Below are 16,515 nucleotides of genomic sequence, written 5' to 3'. Positions count from 1 at the left end.
CATTTTAAGATTCCATATAAGTTTATTTTAATTCTATTTTGCAAAGCTTACATTTATTCTAAAATTGTGCAAAGGCATAAAGTGTATCTGACACAAGAGGAAAATATTGCTTATCATAATAGACTTAAGCATTTACAGGTCTGATGTCTTCCTAAGAACAAGAAATAGGATAGTTTCCTGTCCTCAAGTGAAGTTCTACGATACTAGGATCTGCTGTGACTCTAAACCAATGGTACTGAACGAATAAAGACAAAATAATATATACTTATGGAGCACTTCAGATTTCAGAAGCTGGCCCTGTGGCCTTGCTTTCTATCACTGGGTAATTAATGGCTACCCATAAAGAGGAAAATCAACATAAAGTGAGCTTAATTTGCAAAGGTTTAAAATGACTCATTAAAAAATAGCATCTGTTAAAAAAAAATATTTTTACTGTACCTTTCCAGTGGGCAGTGAGTCAAAACTTCACTGTCTTGAAGGGTTATTGGTGCTGCTGGTATCTATCACTATTATGTTCTGTAGGAAAGTAGTGATTGGTAATCCTTGGTGGACCAGGTATCTGACAAGTGTTGGATACCAGCAGTGATCATAGCTCTTATAGAGGGCAAAGTTTTAATTTGCTGCCCTCTGGAAAGGAAAGTAATAATTGCTGTTTTACGGAGTGCATTTATTTTAAACATGGACACTTTAAGTAAATTGAGAGTGGGGATTTTATAAATTACAATCAACCAGTAAAAAGGTTTTTTGTTATATATAAGTAACCATTTCATTTCAATGAAAAATTACATGAAGATTTTAAATAGCTATAGAGCTCACATACTTGTACATTTAGTCTTCTGACAATTAATATGTGGTTTAACTGAATGAAATGTTCCTCTATTAAGGATGCTGACTCAAGATGGCACCACTATATTTACCAGTCTAAGTACCTAGAACAGCAAAAATCTGAAGAAATAGAGAGAGACAAGAAGATAAAGGAAGAACATTTGCAGAAAACTCCTTCTAAAGAGAGTGTGTTACCAGTGACATTACCAGTCACAAAAGAAGAGATCAAAGAGGTCAAGCGCCCAGAATCTCTGTTAGGAGAAGAAAGCAAGAGTAAGAATGAGGACAGGAAGACTCCTGTAAACTGGAAAGATTCAAGAAATGCAAGAGTTGCTGTTTCCTCACCTATGAGCCAACATCAATCATATATTCAGTATTTGCATGCCTACCCATATACACAGATGTATGATCCCAATCATCCAGCATATCGAGCAGTGTCTCCAGTTTTGATGCATAGTTATCCAGGTAAATAAGATACATTTAAATAATACAATTTTTTTTACATTTTCAGGCATCCGTGGGAAAAAGGGGAATTTGTTATCCTAGGGTTTTTTTTAAAAAAGGCACACCTTTTAAATTCTTCAAAAGTGAGCAGTTACTTTATTGTATGTGTGTATTTTATTAGTCAGTTGAATGTTGTTATTATTATTATTATTATTATTAAACAGTATTTATATTTATTTATTTATAGTGTTGTTTTGGTCTGATACTGTTTCTCAGTATCAGATATCAGCAGCAGTGCTCACGTTAGAGCATTGCATACAGTTGAACTTAGCCCTGAATTGAAAAACTTTTGAGCAGGAAGCATTTTTATTGCAGAAGAGACATAGAGGTTGATTTACTATAGGCAAATAGGCTGTTCACTTTGCAAGGGATGTTGCATTTTACAAGCGAATTTACCCTAGACCTTTAAAAATGCCCAATTATATGCAAGCAAAATTAAATATTATATTTGCTTGCACGTGATTGGATGGTCAACAACGCTTCCCTGCATTACCTAAACTCTGGGGTATATTCCCTTGCAAAGTGCAGCTTCTCTTTCAAGTGAACAGCCTATTTACCTTTTGTAAATCAATCCTTTACTTGTCTACCACAAAAGGACTTCTTACCTTCTTTCTTGCTAAATGCTTTGGAATGTGCACTTAGATTTGCATGTGCAGCCCAATGTACATTCATGGCATGCCTTAATAGCAGTACAAATAAAGTCTTGTGCACTTACTTGGGAGTAAGGCAGGCCAAAGATAATGCAATGTTCTATCATGCACCCCCCCCTCCGGTGTAGCTATTGTGTTCTCCCAGCAGGAAGGTCGGGGACTGTCCCTGCAGGGAGAACACAGTGATTATTGCTAGCAGCTTTAGCTGCTGTCAATGCTGTCATGCTAGAAATCCAACATGCTGGTTGTACCCAAATCACTGGATCGACTTGGATACAATCAACCTGCCCATGCATGGATCAAATCTCATAGTCTCTGCTGAACTGGCCAAGATTCAAACTGTCTATGACCAGTTTAAAATTAATCTTAATCCAGCCAATGGAGATTATCAAAAACCCCAAACCTGGAACAAGCCAGGGAGAAGATGCCAGTGAGGGAGCTTGGGGATGTTCCATCCCTGGAGAGGAGGTGAATATAACAAAGTTTAGTTCCAATTTAAATATACTAGAGATTTTGTTGCATAATTTCACTGACATCTAGGGGTTTACTTACTAAAGCTGGAGAGTCCCAAATCAGACTCCCTTCTGCATAGAAACCAATCAGCTTCCAGGTTTCATTGCCAAAGCTTCATTGAACAAGCTGAGGTTAGAAGCTGATTGGTTTCTATGCAGAAGGGAGTCTGATTTTGGACTCTCCAGCTTTAGTAAATAAACCCCCTAACATCTTTGGTCTGGTTTACTCTTGGGATACCAGATAGACTAATGTCTCGTTGTATATGAAAACAAAATGGCAAGATATCTTCCCCATCTTGGACCTGTTGTGATGCATTTTGAATCCTTGCTGATGAACAAAGAAAGCAAATACCTGATTTACATCTTCTTTCTCTTTTCCTAATTGAAAAGGAAAGGATTAATGCAAGTTAAGCAGAGACATGTCAGCAAGTTGAAAAATCGTTGTGTGTGAGAACAGGTGTTTAATATTGGTTGTTATGACTTGTTATTGTTTTCTTAAGAAGCTCTGCAAAGCAAAATTCTTGCCTAGTCCAACCAGACAATGCTGAAATTGGGCAATGTAAGGGGCCCCCTTAAGCTGTGCTATAAACAACGCATCCTCTGTTTTTGCTTTAAGAACGCTTTGATGACCACTTCAGAGTATTGCTTAGGGTTTACACACAGCACAGTCTGTTAAAATCGCTGGCTTTTAACATTCTTTCCTATAGAATCTATAAAGTCAAAGAAATATACCATGTTTCCCAAATCACTACAGAGTCTAAAAATGCTTAAAGCATTCTAGTGCTTGACAATTAAGCCAACATTCTATACATAATTATGCAGCTGTATGGACTCCTTCAAGGTGTTAGAACAAACATTGTACTTTCTGGTAAAAATCAATATTATAATATTTACTCCAAAGACATGCTGGTAGGTTAATTGGATCCTGTCTAAATTGTCCTTAGTATGTGTATGAATGTAAGATATAGACTTTAGATTGTACACCCCTTGAGGGTTAGAGACTGATGTGAATGTACAATATATATTAAAAGCGCTGCGTAAATTGACGGCGCTATATAAGTATCTATAATAAATATTTAAAAGCAAATTAAATCTCAACCATAGTAAAAACATTTGTTTCTATTTGTCATAGGGGCTTATCTTTCTCCAGGCTTTCCTCACTACTCAGTTTATGGAAAAGTGTCAGGAAGAGAGGAATCTGAGAAAGCCAGCACCAGTCCTAGTATGAGCTCAAAACCATCATCTGATTCAAAAGCATTAGACTTGCTGCAGCAGCATGCCAATCAGTACCGCACCAAGTCTCCTGCTGTAAGTGTTCTGTGTTTTTTGTAACTCCACCACCATTTCTATTTGTTTAAATGTTTTCTTTAAAACAATTTTAATTTGAATCTTTGCTCTGTGCTCATTATTATTACAAAGGCTACTTTGCCACTTCATTTAACTGCCAGAAATGAGAAGTTATCCTTGTGACAGAGATAGCTGCTAAAGGGCCATTTGCCAAGCTCCAGTGATTTCACAAGGGCGGTAATAGAATCTGTTACATGCTCTCAGATACCTGCCATTCCCAGTTTTGTTTTCATTCTGGATTAAATATATTGTAAGTGTAAAAGAGCAAAGTTATATAAAAGCTGCTTATGTGGCCAATATTAAAGTGAATCTATAGCTTGGAAAAAAAACAGGTTCACTTTAAAATTATTAACCTCTATTACATAAACCTGTAATAAACACTTGAATTTTGTTCACATCATTTAATTTTTATATCACATTTTTGGAATTTTTTAAAATAAATGTTCAATATACTGTATGTTGTTGAAAAAGAGTTTAAACATTCAGTTTTTTGTAAATACTATATGGCACAACTTATTTTTTTACAGTGGTATAATTATGATAAATTCATGATACTCTGTCTGTCTACCACAACATACTTTTTAAAACCACACACCATTTTGGATTTCTGATCAGGAATAGCAGTGAACACACTGTCTGAATATAGATAACTACTGTGCATAATTATTTTTATAGTCTTGTGTTAGCATCTGTGTTGTGTTTAGTTAGTATTCTAAATCTTTAGACTCTATGCAGGAAGTATATTGGAAATGTACACTATATAATCCATTGTGTCTGCTACACAGCTGGCAGAAAAAGCTTCAACTGAGCGTGAACGAGAAACAGAAAGGGAGAGAGAGCGACATTCACCTTTTAGTCAACGGCATCTTCACACGCATCATCACACACATGTTGGGATGGGATATCCTCTCATACCTGGACAGTATGACCCATTTCAAGGTTAGTACCTGTTTTCTCTTAAATCTTTTGATCCTTTACCATCATTAATTCTATTTTATGGCTTGTTAACTTTATGATGCTTCTGATCTTGGTATTATTTCCAGTTTAGCACGTTGTTTGATAAGTACAGTATCTAGTACTATTGTGATCTTTGTTGCATTCCAAAGATTTTTAGGCACAAAAGAAAAGCAGAGTATATACAGAGTCTAATAATTTGTATGCATGTCAGCAGCAGTGCACAAGCCAAGTAAATTGCACATTTAATGACTTTGGGACATCCAGCAGCATCTGTATCACATTATCAAGAGCGTGTGGTATTTATTGTTTTAGGATGCAATTTAGCTATGCCTTCCTTTGTTCACAAAGAATCCCACCAATGTTGTACACATACTACCCATGAAAGCAAATTAGCAAATATGCACTGTAGACTTTGAACAGTGCAGAATGAGCTTTCATGTTCTTTAATGAACATTGTGGCATAGTAGACAAATTAGCAAGGTCACAAACTAGTATAAAATATTGTTAATTTACACTTTTTTGTATCTAGATGACTTTGTTCAGTGCAATTGGGTGTAACGTCTTTTCCTACCTTACCATTTTCATTAAACTAAAACAGATTAGATTACATGCATTTTCTGTTATTTTTGTATATTCAAAATAAACCAGTTTAACTTCAGAGAAATATGGTCTGATCTGTAGGCATACAGTTTCATTATTCATTTCAAGTTGTGAAAGATAAAATATTTGTATAAATATACTGAATAAGTCCACTCCAGGGGTTAAGAAAAAAACATAATAATGTTATGGAAGTAGTATGAGAGTGAAGATTGTATAATAGAAAGTGTAGTGATTGTGTTAATTCTTTTCTCAGTCCACCAGCCAAACTGAACTTTATTGTCTTATATTTGTAATGGTGCGACTGTCTTATTTGTGAAAAGTTAGGGGAAGAGAGTTTGTGATGCATGTGCACTGCATTCAAGTGAATGTACTCACACGGGGCTTTTCCTCTAGGGTTGACCTCTGCTACCCTTGTTGCCACTCAGCAGGTGGCTGCTCAGGCATCTGCATCCGGTATGTTTCCTACACAAAGAAGGTAAATAGAGTATCTTAGTTAATGGCATTGTATCTATTAATATCTATACATGCATTTGGAGATTTGAGTGGAACTTTTCAGTATTGCAAAGTTTAATCACCATGGAGCCCAAATATTTTATAGTGCAACCAAAAAACATGCCATGGCATGTTTCCAGTATGTATATACATGTATTATAACCATAAAAGTAACAAAAATAAAATTGCATAAGCCATTTAAGTTGAGATACTTTTGTTTAAAATGTTAAACTGAAGAGTGATAAGAATTAGAGAATACATGCTATAGGTTTACAAAATAATGTTCACTTGAATACAGCTTTATAAACCAGTGAAACCCTCCATTCAATCCTATGAAGTGTTTGTACTATGCTGGAGCACAGTTTCCATAGGATTAATTGGAAGGTTACTGTGAATCCATAGGCATGGCTCAGGAGATTTTGACAGAATATCCCACTGCATAGAGGACAGGTGAGTATAGCAATTGCATGGGGCTGGGTGTGGGGTAATGTAAAATATTAGTGTAATGGCACCAGCAAAGTCGCCAGTACACTTCAAGTATTTCTTATGTTGTTACTCCAAAACTTAAGCATCATCCCACCACCCACAGCAAGGTCACATCAAAGTATTTAAGAATTCTGTATTAACTTGTAACCTTAGGCTTACCAGTAGTTTCAATATTATTATTACTATTATTATTAAGAAGCAGAGCTGTAAGTAGAGCCTTTTGCCAGCTAATCAGGAAAAACAGTGGCAATTGGGGTAGCTATATTCAGGGGCGGACTGACCATTCGGGTACTCGGGCTCTGCCCAAGGGCCCAGGGTCAGTAGGGGGCCCCATGAGATTCCCCTGGTACCTTTCATAGGCTTTTTTGGGTGTGGTTTGAGTGTGGGTGAGGACACAGGGGCCCCATGATCTCTTATTGCCCGGGGACCCCATGAGTTGTCATTCCGCCCCTGGCTATATTAACCACTTGACTAGACTGTACAGTATATAAATGTTCACTAACAGATCATTTTTAAGTTTTCAATGTTGTGATAGTTTCACTGACATTTACAGTACTTAGTCATGCAGTAGTGTACCCAAATTAACTGCACAACATTTTTGAGACAGTTAATGCTTTCTTTTGGTGGTATTCTCTAACCACCTTGTTATTGTTTTATCATATAAAGGAAATAAAGACCAAGGAATAAAAACCAAACAAAAATAAATTTTTCTTACAATTTGTTAAAAAAAAAACAAAAATAAAATTCTAGAACACTAGTGTGAACACCCCCAAAAAGGACCTCAAGATCTCGTGTTTTGTCATTTTTTGGAAAACTAAGAAACCTGATGTTATTAAGGTGGATAAAGGGTGATTAGCTTTTAAATGTCATCAACTGAGGCCAAGTAGTAGCAACAAAATTCCCCTCCTCCTCTGAGTCATTTGTGGTCCATGGAATTATAAAACCACCACCTCCCCATCTTTGGTAGGCAGTGGCTTTAAAAGAACCATTGGTAGTCAGTGGCACTTTAACTCCCCCCTCGCCCCCCCAGCCTAAAATTTTCTGCTGCCAATCCATTCCTACAATCCTTCTTCCTTCCCTTTCTTCATTGTAAATGGGCTGAATGTTAGTAAACACATGCAGTGTGATTGGTTAAAGTACAGAAGCACTTTTATTGGTTCTGTTCATTGTGTCTGTGATATATGCTTATGTCACTGTGATCATAGACATTGTGCCATGCACAGGTTGTAAACACAGCACATATTAGAAATGGTGCCCCAGAGAAAAGGGTTCATCAACCCTCCAGAAGGTAATAAAGTGGTGGTCAGCAGCCTCAGGGGCCACTCACAGGCAGGAGATTGTCATCTAATCCAGTCAATAAAAGCTGAATTGGGCTAATGCCATCTTAGTTTATAGACACCCTATGCCTAGCTTTAATAGCAGAAAAGCACAATATTTTAATTTAACGTTTTTGTGCTGCTTAGTCCTAGAATAATATGAAAGTGACAATTACATAGTTACATAGTTTGTCTGGCTGAAAAAAGACAATACTCCATCCAGTTCAACCATTAAAAAAGCAAAAAAAAAGTTATAATCCTACACCCACAGTTGATCCAGAGGAAGGCAAAAAAACAAGCAAAGCATAATTCAATTTGCTCCTGCAGCGGAAAAAATTCCTTCCTGATCCCCCGAGAGGCAATCGGATATTCCCTGGATCAACTTTACCTATAAATGTTAGTAACCAGTTATATTCTGTGTATCCAAGAAAGAATCCAGGCCTTTTTTAAAGCAATCCACTGAGCTGGCCAGAACCAACTCTTGAGGGAGTTTATTCCACATTTTCACAGCTCTCACTGTGAAGAAACCTTTCCGTGTTCAGAGATTGAATTTCTTTTCCTCCAAAGGTAAAGAGAGCCCCCTTGTCCTCTGTGATGACCTCAAGGTGAATAACTCTACACTGAGTTCACTATATGAACCACTGATGTATTTATACAAGTTGCTCATACCACCCCCCCTTAATCTCCTCTTCTCAAGAGAGAATAAATTTAGTTCCTCTAATCTTTCCTCATAGCTGAGCTCCTCCATGCCTCTTATCAGTTTGGTTGCCCTTCTCTGTACTTTCTCCAGTTCTCCAATGTTCTTTTTGTGAATTGGTGCCCAAAACCGAACTGCATATTCCAGATGAGGTGTTACTAATGATTTGTACAGGGGTAATATGATATCTCTCTCGCTCTGGAGTCTATATCTCTTTTAATACAAGAGAGGATTTTGCGCGCTTTACAAACCGCAGCTTGGGATTGCATGCCATTATTAAGCTTGTGATCTACCAGAACTCCCAGATCCTTCTCCACCATTGATTCCCCCAGTTGTACCCCCCCTAGTATGTATGATGCATGCATATTCTTAGCCCCCAAGTGCATAACCTTACATTCATCAACATTAAACCTCATTTGCCACATAGTTGCCCAATTAAACAGTGCATTGAGGTCGGCTTTTAAGTTGGAGACATCCTGTAAGGACATTATTCTATTGCACAGCTTGGTGTCATCTGCAAAGACTGAAAAGGTATTTTTAATCCCAGACCCTATATTGTTTATAAATATATTAAATCGTAAGGGTCCCAACACTGAACCTTGGGGTGCACCACTGACAACCCTAGACTATTCAAAGTGTGAATCATTAACCACTACTCTCTGAATACGATCTTTTGGCCAGTTTTTTATCCTTTTGCATACAGATTTTTCCAAGCCTGTATACTTTACCTTACACATTAGCTGTGTGTGGAGAATTGTGTCAAACGCTTTTGCAAAATCCAAGTATATCACGTCCACCGCCACCCCTCTGTCCAAAGGTTTGCTCACCTCCTCATAAAAAGAAATCAGATTTGTTTGACAACTTCTGTCTTTCATGAATCCATGCTGTCTGTTGCTTAAAATAATTTTCTTTCCAGCAAGAACTCATCTATGTGGTCTTTTATTAAACTCTCCAGTATCTTCCCAACTATAGAAGTTAAACCGACAGGTCTAAAATTACTTGGTAAAGATGTTGATACCTTTTTAAATATAGGCACCACATTGGCCTTACACCAATCCAGTGGTACTATGCCAGTCATTAAAGAGTCCTTAAAAATTAGAAACAATGGCTTTGAAATGACAGAGCTCAATTCTTTAAGGACTCGTGGGTGTATGCCATGCATTCAAGGTGCTTTATTCACCTTTATTTTGTCTAAATGTTTCTGGACCATATCAGTTGTGAGCCAATGTGGATCATCTGGAGCTGTGTCAATACCATGCCCATTATGGACAAGAGCTCCCCCATGCTCCTTTGTATATACATAGCTGAAGAAGGTATTTAAAAAATTTGCCTTCTCTTTGTCCCCAGTCACCCACTCTAGATTATTTTGTAAAGGGCCTACATGCTTGGACTGGACCTTTTTACTATTAATATATTTGAAGAATTTTTGGGGGTTTGACCTTTTTGCAATATGTCATTCTTTTTGAGGCCTTTATTTCCTTTTTGCACATTCTGTTATATTCTTTGTAATGTTTTAAGGATGATAGCATTCCTTCATTTTTATATTTAATAAAAGATCTTTTATTATTATCTATAGCTTTTTTAACTTTGGCAGTAAGCCACATAGGTTTGATTTTTAGCCTTTTAAACTTGTTGCCCATGGGAATATATTTTGCAGTGTGTTCACATACTGTCTTTTTAAAGAACTCCCATTTCTGTGTTGTGTTCATTGATGCCAATATTCCCTCCCAGTCTATGACTTGGAGAACAGCTCTCAGCCTTGGAAAATTAGCTCTTTTAAAATTGAGCGTTTTTATTTTTCTCGTATGTGCTTGGTGTTTACAGTTAACAATAAATGAAATCATGTTATGGTCACTGCTACCCAGATGTTCTTTTATATGGCCATTCATAATAAGCTCTGCATGGTTTGAGATTACCAGGTCTAGCAGAACATCATTCCTAGTTGGGGCCTCTGTGAACTGTACCATAAAATTCTCCTGTAGTAGGTTTATACATTTTTTCCCTTTAACTGTTCCTGCAGTACCATTACTCCAGTCAATTTCTGGGTAGTTAAAATCCCCCATTATTATCACTGTCCCAACCCTTGAAGCCCTTTCAATCTGTGCAAGGAGCTTAGTCTCCATCTCCTCATGAACACTGGGAGGCCTATAACAAACTCCACTGATTACATTTGTAGTACACACCCCCATATGCAGTTCCACCCATAATGCTTCAGCCTCAGCCACTCTCCATCAACTAGGTCCTCTTTCACACTCGCTCTGAGATCACTTCTCACATAGAGACAGACACCACCACCTTTGCTTTTTACCCTTTCTCTTCGAAAGAGAACATAGCCAGGAATATTAATGACCCAGTCATGTGAAGAATGAAGCCAAGATTCAGCAATACCAATTAAATCATAGTTATGTTCATGCACCAAAGCTTCCAACTCACCTATTTTGTATGGCAGACTTCTGGCATTGGTGAACAAACACTTTAATTCATTGACACCTTGTGCACACATATTTTGCATATTTTTATTTTCATACAAATGGTACCAATTCCAATGATTGTTTGTAACAAGGGAACCTTCCTATCATCTGCCATAGCCCTCCCCCAATCTTTCTCCATTCCACCTACCAATAAGAACTGACACCTGTCTGATCTGTCTACCCCATTATAATCTAATTCTCCCTCCCTCCTCGATCCTAGTTTAAATACTCCTCCAACCTCCCCATTAACCTCTCCCCCAGCACATCAGACCCCCTTCCATTTAGGAGCAAACCATCTCTTGCATATTGGGTGCACCCCAATGAAAAGTCAGCCCAGTGCTCTAGAAACCCATATTCTTCCCTCTTACACCAGGTCTTTAACCATCCATTTGGTTCTCTAATCTCCCCCTGTCTTTCCTGAGTTGCGCATGGCACAGGTAATATTTCAGAGAATATCACCTTGGAGGTCCTTCTCTTCAACTTGCAGCCTAGTTCCTTAAATTGATTCTTAAGGAGCCTCCATCTTCCATGTATTCTGTCATTGGTTCCAATATGGACCAAGACAGCTGGGTCATGCCCAGTCCATCCCAGTAATTTATCAACCCGGTCCACCACATGCCAAACTCTGGCACCAGGGAGACAGCAAACCATTCAGTTGAGGGGATCCTGGTGACAAATAATTCTATCAGTCCTTCTGATTATAGAATCCCCTACTACCACCAACTGTCTAGGCCTACCTGCACTACCCTCACCACCCCTCCCAGATGGTCTGCCCTTCCAGCTGTTAGGGATAGCAGTGACATCCAGGGCTGCCACCCCTGAGCTTGCCACCCCCACATCTTCACCTAACTTGGCAAATCTGTTTGGGTGCACAAACCCAGGGCCAGCCTTCCTTTTCTGTGAGCCCCTACCACTCCCTTTCATTACAGTAACCCATCTTTCTACCTGATAATCCTGATAAGCCCCTCCACCCTTCACATCAATCCCATTAGCTACCTACTCAGGGAGCAGAAGACCCCTTTCAGGGTTGTCGGTTCTGCCCAGTATTGCAACTTGCTCCTTCAGATCTCTAACGTGAGCTTCCAGAAGGGTATCCCGCTCACATCTGTTGCAGCGGTATCCATCCTGGAGCTGTTGCTCCTTTGTTGCATACATGCGGCACACTGTGCACTGCACAAAACCTTCAACCCTGCACACATTATCCCAGTTACAATATTAATATTACTAATAGGAAATATCAGATGCCACTTACAGGTCAGTAGACCCCTGTTAAAATCTCCTGTTTTCAACTCTGGTTTTTTAACTCCACTTATTAAATGTCCACTATATCAAAGGTCCAGAAAAATACAGGCAAGCTCAAGTATGAGCAAGCTTAGAGTGAGCTCTACAGAAATTTATATAGTACCTGTAGCCCCTGTGACCAATTAACTCCTCCCCTTAATTATCAGAGGAAGGCAAGGAAAGGAAGGGGAAAAATGCTATTTAAAAAGTGACAGAAAAAGCAATTTAAAAAAGCAAAAGCTTTTCGCAAGACCCAAAGAAGAAAATAAACTACAAGTACCAGCAATCACCAGCAGTCAAAAGTAAAACTGTTTTTCACTCTCCACTCAAATTTCCCACTCTTTTTAGCTATCACCCAGCAAAAAGATATTTAATCTGCAGAATGATTACATTTTTGTGCTTACTCTTGTATGGATTGCTGTCAGCACATAAAATCATAAAAATAGTAAAGGGCTGAGTATTTAGATAACCTAAAGCACTCCCACAATAAATGTTTGTTGTACATGGAATCTAAAAAAACATAGTTTAGGAATGAAATGGTGCAAATATATAAGGTTATATATTTAATATCACCTTGTAAGTCATCATTGAGCATTTTTCAAACTCCTTTTTGCTGGTAAAACCTGTACACTATTCAACTTGGGTTTACAAGACCCCATAAGGTTACATTTCATTATATGTATAATGGGAATTATTCCAACCATGAAATCAAACTTGTTGGAAAACAATGCAAGGGGCACCCATGAGACTGTTAGAAATGTACAGTATTTTCCATCTGATTATCCACTCCGTATTAATTAAATGAATGCATACTGGCAATAATATTTCTGTGATAATAAAGTAAAAATGTCATTATGATTAGGATGCGTGCATTGTACAGTGCAGTTTAGTTAAAGAGCAGCAAATGTGTACTTTTATGCTACAAATGTGACCCCTAATTAGAAAACTAATAATAGTAATGTTAATTGTTTTCTCTCTTTTTCAGGGAATGAATACATAGAAAATGTACATTAAATCATGTGACTGGATCACATGGGAGAGTGATTAATTACAGACATCAGTTCCATGGTGTTTACCTAAGAATGCCTAAGTGGGAGGCAAAACACGTCATTTCATTTTTTTGTTGTAAATTCCAGATTCTTGTTTATTTTTATTTTTTTTAATAGCGGAATAATCTGTTCCTGTAATTAGATGTTTGTGTGCAAGTACTATATATATATATATATATATATATATATATATATATATAAATACACTGTATACAGCATTTTGTTTGTATAGTAACATGCACACACATATATATATATATAAATAAATATATATTCTTTACATTTTTGTATCTATATCCAGGCTCACACACTCATTGGAGTCTGCTGCTAATCTGCACACTACCCGATTTAAAAAGAAAAAAAAATGTAACTGTCATGTTGACTAGTGTTTACTACAAATGGCTGTTGATTATTTTTCTTCCCTATAATGTAAATAATGTTATGTATTCACGTGCCTGAAATTTGCAGAAACTAATCATACTGGCCATAAGCTGTAAGGCAGGCTGTAAAATGAGGACACTTTGGTACAATGTAGATGTCTCTTTGGTGGCTCCCGTTAAGATGCATCAGTGTAAAATGTTACTGTAATAATTGTTTTATTGTAATTGTGTATTGTGAAAATGTACATATGGAAGGCATGGTTTTGCCAGTACCATGGTATAAGATAAAAAAGTAAATCTGCTGTACATACTGTATAAATCTGAGTAAATAATGAACATCTGTGAATAATAAAATGTCTCTTTTAATCTTGAATGACAAATAACCTGAAGACCTGCATACCACAAGACATCTGTGATTGTTCTATTACTTGAATAGTCCTGCAGTCTTTTTTTAATGTTTACAATTATCCAGTTTTAGAAGAGAGAATATAATGCCATTGCCTGGTTACTTGTTTTATGCTGTAATCTAGTTTATTTTATGTAAAATGTATATTGATCGCTTTCTTTTTATACCTGCCTTAAATAATTTGGCAATCAGAATTAAAGAAGTTGTTTTTGTATTGCGTTGTCCGTTGTAGTTTTGTTATTTAATTTCTTATATTAAACAGTTGCTGCTTTAGCTAACCACCTTCTGAAAATGTGTTAGTGTATTTCAGGGCAAAAAACACCCAAAACAAGACATGTAGCACATTCCACAATACATGCAATGTCCCTTTGTTTTATTCCTTTAGAGATACTTGAAATGCCTGACAACACACCACCACCTGCCCAGTTGTCTATTTTTCTGAACTACAGAATAACTCCCTTCTTATCTCCACAATAAACAGAGAGGGGGGGTTATAGTTTATGGAAGTGAGCTAGACCTGATTAGACTCCTTGTAATAACACAAGCAGCATGATCAGGATACATTTCTGTTCAAAATTTCTTTTTTTGCACTTATCAAACAGATTTAGCAAGCAATTTCAAAAGATTATTTAACAGACTAAAGAGAACAAATAACAGTTCATTTTTAATCTTTACAAACACATTAAGTTGACTGTCTGTTATGCTGACCAACTGTCTTCAATACTTTCTGAGAATCTGAGCCAGCAGAAATGTTCTTATTAGGAAAGTCAGAAGTCCTTTTCTAAATTGATGATTATGGTGTCCGTTTATGAACCAGCGGTAATAGATCGCTGCTCAGTTCTCCGGCATTCTCGGAGAACACAGTTCTCCTGTGAATGCAGTTTATGATGCATATGTAGATCAGTTCTCCAAACAAAGGGAGAACGATCTACAAACGCTGGAGAACGGTCTACGAAAGGTGGAAAACAGCTGATTTTACTATAATCTCGCGAGATTACAGTAAAAGATCAGTTTACTAAGCAGAGGTAAATTATCTCTGCTTAGTTTGCGGTTCCTCTGATTCTCCAGCTCTGGGCTGGAGAACCTGGAGGGAGAACACAGATCTCCAGAGAAGGGCTGAACATGTTTTCCGCTGATCTCCTGAGTGTCATAAACTGTGAATGACCAGAGAATAGCTGAGATCCTCTGAATCGCAGCTATTCTCTGTGTCATAAACAGACACCTCAGACCAGAAAAAGTGTTGAAACCAGAGGGTAGTATGGAAGCAAAGCCAGATTTGGCATCATCCAGGTTGCTATTAAACAGGTTCCTTTGGAAAATAAAGGAAAAGGAGTTCATGTACTGCTTTGGGTAATATGTCCAGTAAAAGCTCTGGAATGTCGTAAATATCAAATAACACATTTCTACGGTAAGAATGCCAACAAAACAAATGTCCTACAACTAGAAAGAGTCCAGCAAAGGGCTGGTTATGTAAATTAAACTTATTTACTTTAGATGAAGAAGTGCTTAAGAGGAAAAAAGATCCCTATCTGCAAATTAACTTGTTGCCAATTTTATAACAGATGAGTGCAGAGGCAAAAGGCTGAGCTTTATTGCCCACACACTGCACATATGCGTTGCTTGGAGGCTGATGTTTCTGTGATGATGATTATGCATGCTTTCAGAACAGAGATTCAGCTGTCAAACACAGCCATTGATCCCCACCAATGATCAGGTCTCTTTAAAGGGCCAAGCTGTCTAGGAAAAGTGGCAGTTAGAGGGTTGAAAAAAAGCATTTAAAAGAGACTTATAGGTTTCCTTTTTTAAGCTTACACCTGCTCTATGTGAGCTGCTAATAACTAAAAATCTTTCCAGACCTCTCAAAAGTGCACCCTTTCTGTTAAAATCGAGTTATATACCTGTGGGAGGAGCTACAGTCTTCTCTGTAGTGTCATGCTGACATTCAGGTCAGGATCAATCCCCCTTTCCTCTCCTCTGTTTGATTGGTGTAGGATCTGGTTTGTCTGCTCACTCCAGAGACTTAACAGATCACAGCTACCCCCAGATCTGGACATGCCTATGATACGTCTGTATTTACAGCATTTACCATTTTGCCAGACAGCCTCTGTTTCCTGTGTGACACCATGGTAACAGAGCCATGTGACACATGTGCGCACTTTAGTTTGCTGCTTGGATGTGTGCCCATGCAAGAATCTCCATCCCAGGGATAGAAAGGACAGAGAGAGGGGGTGGATTGCTGAAGCTGTATCCACCCCCTCTAAACTTTCAAACTCAAGATGGACCATTACTGGGAGCTGAATGAAAGATGCAGTGCACCTGCTGGAAACACAAAAAGGAGGTAGGAAAGAAACAGCAGCTGATTTGTGATGATGGTAATATTTGCTAAATATTAAACCCATCCCATACTTCTCCTTTAACACTGAGAGGAGTACTTTTAATGGTCATCTTTTATTAATTTATGTAAAACCTTTGTATTAAAAGGAAAAAAAAATGTATATGGAATTTGAGATTTCACTTGTTGGTCACGTCCACCTAAAATTGC

The 16,515-nt window shown here is 37.7% G+C and overlaps 1 protein-coding gene across 3 annotated transcripts in view; it reads left to right on the top strand.

Moving 5' to 3' along the window:
* The window catches only part of ZNF608 (zinc finger protein 608), a 113,128-nt gene extending 98,941 nt beyond the window's left edge, over positions 1 to 14,187 (top strand). Inside the window, exons 6-10 of one of the 3 annotated variants that reach the window (XM_089675711.1) lie at positions 885 to 1,290; positions 3,624 to 3,799; positions 4,624 to 4,777; positions 5,789 to 5,870; positions 13,124 to 14,187. In XM_089675711.1, the coding sequence (XP_089531837.1) occupies positions 885 to 1,290; positions 3,624 to 3,799; positions 4,624 to 4,777; positions 5,789 to 5,870; positions 13,124 to 13,130 (825 nt within the window). In that variant the 3' untranslated portion in view covers positions 13,131 to 14,187. Of the gene's footprint in view, positions 1 to 884; positions 1,291 to 3,623; positions 3,800 to 4,623; positions 4,778 to 5,788; positions 5,875 to 13,123 lie in introns of those variants that run through there. The other 2 variants (XM_089675877.1, XM_089675788.1) reach the window with 2 other exon arrangements.
* The last annotated feature ends 2,328 nt before the right edge of the window (positions 14,188 to 16,515 follow it).

Source organism: Staurois parvus, unplaced genomic scaffold, assembly GCF_062004578.1.
Source record: "Staurois parvus isolate SC_StPar_1 unplaced genomic scaffold, SC_StPar_1.0 ptg000004l, whole genome shotgun sequence".
NCBI classification, from domain to species: domain Eukaryota; kingdom Metazoa; phylum Chordata; class Amphibia; order Anura; family Ranidae; genus Staurois; species Staurois parvus.
The sequence above is the reverse complement of the archived record's forward strand: the minus strand, read 5'-3'. Positions and strand labels throughout refer to the sequence as shown.